The 6,127-nt window shown below is 52.8% G+C and overlaps 1 protein-coding gene across 1 annotated transcript; it reads right to left on the bottom strand.

The window, feature by feature from the left end:
* Window positions 1-488: 488 nt before the first annotated feature.
* SPR (sepiapterin reductase) lies at window positions 489-4,994 on the bottom strand. Its single transcript, XM_049857522.1, has 3 exons — window positions 4,648-4,994; window positions 3,771-4,061; window positions 489-1,287 (listed from the first exon to the last, which is right to left on the bottom strand). The coding sequence occupies exons 1-3, from the start codon at window positions 4,967-4,969 to the stop codon at window positions 1,097-1,099; spliced, it is 804 nt and encodes a 267-aa protein (XP_049713479.1). The 5' UTR covers window positions 4,970-4,994; the 3' UTR covers window positions 489-1,096.
* Between the last annotated feature and the right edge of the window lie 1,133 nt (window positions 4,995-6,127).

Raw genomic sequence — 6,127 nt, forward strand, 5'->3', positions numbered from 1 at the left:
AAGGATGGGTACTCTTTGAATTGCCCAAGGATGAGGAAAAACCAAACCAAATCTGTCACCAGAGTGGATTCCGGCTCATAGCAACACTACAGGACGGAGCAGAACCACCCCGTAGGGTTTCCAAGGAGTGACTAGTGGATTCCAACTGCTGACCTTTTGGTTAGCAGCCAAGTTCTTAACCACTGTGCCACCAAGGCTCCAAGGGTGAGGAAAGGGCAGTAAAAACTGAACCAATCAATGCAAAGGCTTGAAGGAAAAAAGGAGTCTGGGCATGTCCATCTCAGCCAACTTTGTTTGGATGTGGGCTTGAGGCTGGGTGGGGCTTGGTGAGAGGCAGACAGCCCCAGAACAACTCCCCAGGAAATAGGGGTGGTGCCCTAGGTTTGGGCTTATTGTCTTAGGAACATCCCTGGGCACAGCTAGCCAGGGAGTCAGTCACTGGCTGGGCCTTATATCAGAGGAGAAAGCAGGCATTAATGATTTACAGCAAAGGATACTCCACATTTTATTTGTATCTGCCTTTGGAAAGTACACAAGAGGCTCTCAAGGGCCCTTTCCCCCAGCCTGGGGGAGGGTTGGTAGGTTCTGGAGGGAGGAGGCATCAGGATAGGACACAAAGTTGAACAGAAGGGTCTGCTACCTGGGCAAGAGGCATCTGCATGGCAGGCACTTGTGCTGTTCCCTTCCCCTCCAGGTGACCTGTGAATCTACATGGGCCCTCCTTTCTGACCCAAAGTTGCCCTCTCCTCTTCCCCTGGATTGGCCATGGGTGGGAGACCCAACCTCCTCTCTTCCATGTTTCAGCTTCTTTTCCTGCCTTTCCTGTGCCTAAAATCTATTCCTGGGGATAGAGAACACAAACATCCATAATTTCTCTCTCCCAAGCCTCCTACAGAAGCCTTCTCATAACCCAGGGTACAGAGCAGACTCCTGAGGACTGGTAAGCCCAGTAAGCATGGGGGCCCTCACAGCGTGAGTGCCTATCTGTGTAAGGCAGGGCTGGTGATGGCACTGCGGCAGGACGTGGGGAGCTATGGGGCTTCTGGGGTATGCCTGCAAGTGGGGCAGGAAGGCCCAGGGAGCCAAGGACATGGGCTTATTTATCATAGAAGTCAATATGGTCTCCGGACTTAAATGTGTCCTTTTGCAGCAAGCTCAGCAGTTTCTGGGCCGACATTCCACAGTCTACCAGCTGCCCCTTTGTCTTCAGCGCCTGCAGACTCTGTCGTAACTCTGGGTCCACGGAGGTCTCCCGGGCCAACTGTTGCATGTCTGTGTCCAGGGGACCTAGGGGACAAAGAGCAGAAGATGAGGGGACAGGGCCAAAGCAAGGACAGAGGGACATGGGCCCCAGCTACAGGGGCGGGTGGGGGGAGTCTGAGTCAGATCTGCCCAGAGACAATACCTCACTGTAAAAATGGCACAGTGGAGGTGGCTATCTCCTATAACTTCACAAGGGGGAGAGAGAATCAAGATAACAGCCCAAGCTGATTCCTATGAGATGGATATCAAACATACTTCCTCTCTCCAACCTTTTTACCAATTCTGACACCAACCATCTCTCCCAGGGCACTACTTATCTGCTGGGTTTGATAATTTGTTGCAATGGCCACAGGGAACTCACAGACAGTACTCATGACTATGGGACTTATTAGGGAAGTAACAGGTTACAATTCAGGATCAGAAACCACTCAGCATACAGCTCTTCCATCAGGACCACCTCTTCTAAGCCATGCTGCAAGGATGCCTCTCTCTGGACCTCAGCCCCTCAGCCCCTGGAACTCTTGGCCTGGCCGGCCTCTGTCCTGCTTGGGCAAGTGTTACAAAGCTCTTCTATTTCTGCTGCTAAATGCCCGGAGGTACCCCACTCTGCCAGCAAGACTCCTGCCTGAAGGCACTCAGCTTTCTGGCTCCATGGGACATTAAGTCCACCACCATCTCCTGCCAATCTCCAGTTTCTGCTGCCTCAGCTGCCGCCATTTCTCTGCCACTGTTCCTTGCCGTCTCTCACCATCTCCTGTTACGGTTCTGTCTCCTGGGTCTAGGAGGTTGTTGGTGCAGCGATCCTGGTTCCAAAGGACATGCTCCATTCTTTCTTGGTGGGAGTGTGACTCCCCGCTCTGACTCTGATATGGCTTATTTTAAGCCTAGTGGAATGGGAAAGCTGACCAGTCTTCTCCTTAGGGTTCCATACATATTATTTATATGGTCCCACCTCTCACAAGGGTGCCATGCTCCTTATTTACAGTATTAGCAAGCTATCCAACCCCCTTGGTGGGCCACAAGTACCTTATCTGCATAGTCCCACCCATTCAGTGGGAGTTACAAAAGCTATGGCTAGAAGGGCTATATTACGTAATTAACTGCGCTGTACTCACTTTGGCTGACGTGTGGTCAGCGATGCCAAGGGCTTCATTTTGTCACTATTGCGTTCTAGGCTCAAATTCCAATGCCCACTGAACATGGTCCCTCCAAACCACCATGTCTAAAACTTAGTTGATCACCCCTGTCAAACCAAGAGCTCTGCAGGAGAAAGATGTGGCAGTCTGCTTTTGTAGAGATGTACAGCCTTAGAAACCCTATGAGGTCGCTATGAGTGGGAACTGACTCAACAGCAGCGGGTTTACTCTTCATATAGGAAGCACTTCAGAATTTAGAGTTAACGGTCCTCAGAGGCAGAATATCACCACATCTCAGGGTTGGAAGAACCACCCTCCTGATCCTCAAATGTTTGTAACAACCTGCGACCCTCTGGTGAGAGGGGACTTGCTATCTTTCTAAACAGCCCATTCCACTACTGGACACCTGTTTAAACATTCTTCCTGAGAGTGCGATGAAAACCAGACTGGTCTCAGCCTTCCTTCAGGCCCTGGGGGCCTCTCATTCATTCTGCCCACTGTTGTTTGAGTGAGCCCTAGGCTGGGCTCAGAAAGGGTGCTGAGTGAATGCTGGCTGTAAGAGTAACTCACGAGTGTCTGTGTGTTAGGGAGGGAGGGGACTGGATACTGGAGAGCATGAGAAAGTGGAAACAGCGCTGATCAGGAGCTTGGATGCAAGGTTTAATCCTGGTTTTGCCACACCTGGGCTTTGGGCAGGCCATTCTACCCCTCTGCCCCTGGGGTCCTGATACGTAACTCAAGAGGAATAGACCATTTTAGATTTCCATCTAAGTGGCTAAGATATTCTACAAAAGCTCTGTCACCACCTTCTAATTCCAGGAACCTCAGGAGTTACTATGGTGTCACAATGGGGTAGTTAGACTCAGACCAGGTGTCACAAGACCCCCCACCCCTTAATTTTCATGAGGACAGGAGCTTTGCTAGATGTTGGGGACGTTCAAATAAATAGGGCATGGTCCCTGCCTTCAAGACTTTCTTGTCAAGTGAGGGAAGCAGAGAAGTAAACATATGAAGATAATACAGTGTGATAAGCCCTATATAACAATTAGAAGTACGAACAAAGCATCTTTTCTGTTTCACATAGGAAATGGGGTACAGGTCTGAAATTCAAACCCTAGTCTTCTCTCAGATTCTGTATCCAATACTTCAGACTTCCCTGCCTCACCCTCCCATCCAGCCGACTGCCCATATTCTCTAACTACCGCTCCTTGCATACCTGCTATACATTTCTTGGAACCTGTATTTTCCCTAAGGGGTCATGGGTCATGATTCAGGGACAATACCTCTGTGGGTCTTTCCCTGCAAAGGACAGACTACACCCCTTGCCAAGCAGGTTCTGGCGGAGCAGGGATAGCAGTACTGCCTACCTACCTGGGGCATAGCTCAGCACCCTCACAGTAGGTTCCTCCGCCGCCAGGACCTGGAACATCACGTTACGGGCGGCCTTCCCTGCACAGTACAGTGCCCAGCCCTTGAAGGGCTGCAGTGCACAGATGGATGAGATGTTAACCACCGTCCTGCTGAGGCCAGGACTCTGGGGGAAGGCTTTCAGGATGCTGGAGGTCAGGCAGAGCGTGGAGGTCAAGTTCAGAGCCCAGTAGTTGTTCACTTCAGCGGGGTCAGCCAGGTCCACGAAGCTTTTGGACACATCCCCAAGAGTGGCTGTGAAAAATCAGACCTTAGGAATCACTCAATGCTGGCAGGGCTTTCTCCTTCCCCAGCCCTCCCCAAATTCCGCCAGATCTATGGGAGGAGTCCCTGTTGCACTTTTGAAAACACCTTCTTCTTTCCCAGCTTTGCAGACAGACGCTCCCCAAGTAGCGGGCTGAGAAGGCGCCTGCCCTACTCTAGGACTTGGGAAGAGCTCTGGAGATGTCTGGGAATTTTCTTCAGCTTGGAGACCCCATGCTCTGACCGAAGCCTCCGCCAGAGGGCGCTCGACAAGACGATCGGGATAGTTCTACAGGTGCCTTAGAAAAACCTGGCTTCACTGGGGTGGGACCAGGTGGAGGTAGAGGGGAGCGCTCCAAGGGCATCCGGTCTTCCTCCTGCACACCTGGCCACCGCTTGCCCCCCAAGCAGGAGCACTTAGGACTTTAGGCGTCTTATTTGACTCCTTATCTGACCCCTTATTCCCAAGTGGTGGGGGAAGGGAGAGTTCGGAGGAAGGAGGGAGAACAGGAAAGGATACTAAACAGTACTCCAAATGGAAAGTCCGCGCCCCAAGCTCAGTTCCCGCTCGTCTTACCTGCGTTGTTGATGAGCAGCAGCCGCTGCAGTCCCTCAGGCTTGGGCAGCTCGCGTAGGGCACCAAGCAGATGCTGCAGGCCGGCCTCGGTGCCCAGGTCGGCGGGCGCCCGGACCACGCGCAGGCCAGGCCGCCCGGCGCCCAACTCCGCCTCCAGCTGCCGCAGCGCCTCGTCGTTGCGGGCGGTTAGGACCAGCACGGAGCCGGGCGAGAGCAGAGAGGCCAAGAGCGGTGCCAGCGCCCGGCCGAAGCCGCGGGAGGCCCCGGTCAGCACGCACACGGCGCGCCCCAGGAACTCCGCCTTGCGGTTGCCACCCTCCATGTCTCTGACCTTCGACTCGCGCAGCGCGGGGCCGGGGGCGGGGCATTCGCGGTGCAAGGAGCCACGATTTGGTGGGAAGGGAGGGCCCGCCCAGAGGGGGCGGGGACGGGAGCCTAAGCCTGCGCGCTGCGACCAACCTGGGCCTTGCTACCTGGGCCGCTGACCGAGGAAATGATGCGGGCTGGACTGGAGCTAGCGCGAAGGAGCTAAACCGAAAACTCGGCCTCTGCGGGCAAACCTAGCCCAGTTCCAAGCGCGCCTTGTTTTTCGCCCATCACTCCGGCGCAACTGGGACGCATTCTATAAATTTCTTCCCAATTCCAGATCCAAATGCTTGCGCAAGTGAGCTCCTCGAGGTCAGGGCACCTTGCTCGGTGCATCCCTGTACGTGGCCGGTAAAAGCCCCGAATGAAGCCCATGGCCGTTTAGGACTTGGGGTCCTGCTAGGCTTGTGGAGCTCACTGCCCTCTGAGTAAAAGAATCCTTCTCCGGGAAAACCCCAGTCGCTCATCCAAATGAGGTTAAAAAACCTTTTCGTCCTCACTTACCTCTGAGCAACTCGCCGGTCTCCTCTACCTCTCTGAAATTTCTGACTCCCTAAATTTCTGTGTTCTCCGGGATTCTGTTCCCTGCTCATTTTACACTCTCCCTAGTGGGCCATTCCATCCACTCCCAGATTCACGTTTATGCAGACAACCACCTAAGTCAGTGCCTCCAGGCCTGAATTCAGTCTAGTGCTTCAGAAAATCCACATTCCTCCACCTCTCCCAGCCCTCAGTGAGAAAGGAAATATGGGACCAGTTGGTAAATTTTTTTTTTTTTTTTTGGCAGACAGCTACAACTCTCCTAAAACAAAAGTCTCCTCAGAGTTTAGCAAGGGCAGTAGCAACCTCCAATGATAACTCAGTTCAACTGCACACAGGCCTGTGCCCTCATGGGGATAGACAGCAAAGTTACCTTCTAAGGCTTCTGCAAAAACACATTTTGTCTCCTTGTAGGCTATTATTTCTAACACCATTGAAAAAACAATTCTGGGAGAAGCTTTTCACTCGTCTATGTAGGTGCCCCCAGCACTTAGCGCAGGAGGAAACCTGGATTCAGATTTGTCACACATGGGCAAAAAAGCTTTTGGTAAAATGTACAGTTCAGACTGTACAC

This window comes from Elephas maximus, chromosome 17 (genome assembly GCF_024166365.1).
Source record: "Elephas maximus indicus isolate mEleMax1 chromosome 17, mEleMax1 primary haplotype, whole genome shotgun sequence".
Lineage (NCBI taxonomy): Eukaryota > Metazoa > Chordata > Mammalia > Proboscidea > Elephantidae > Elephas > Elephas maximus.

Coding starts and splice junctions, on each gene's coding strand:
- SPR (XM_049857522.1), bottom strand. CDS start 4,969: ATGGAGGGTGGCAACCGCAAGGCGGAGTTCCTGGGGCGCGCCGTGTGC. Junction 4,062..4,647: donor GCTGCTCATCAACAACGCAG/GTAAGACGAGCG, acceptor GATTTTTCACAG/CCACTCTTGGGGATGTGTCC. Junction 1,288..3,770: donor GGTGCTGAGCTATGCCCCAG/GTAGGTAGGCAG, acceptor TTTGTCCCCTAG/GTCCCCTGGACACAGACATG.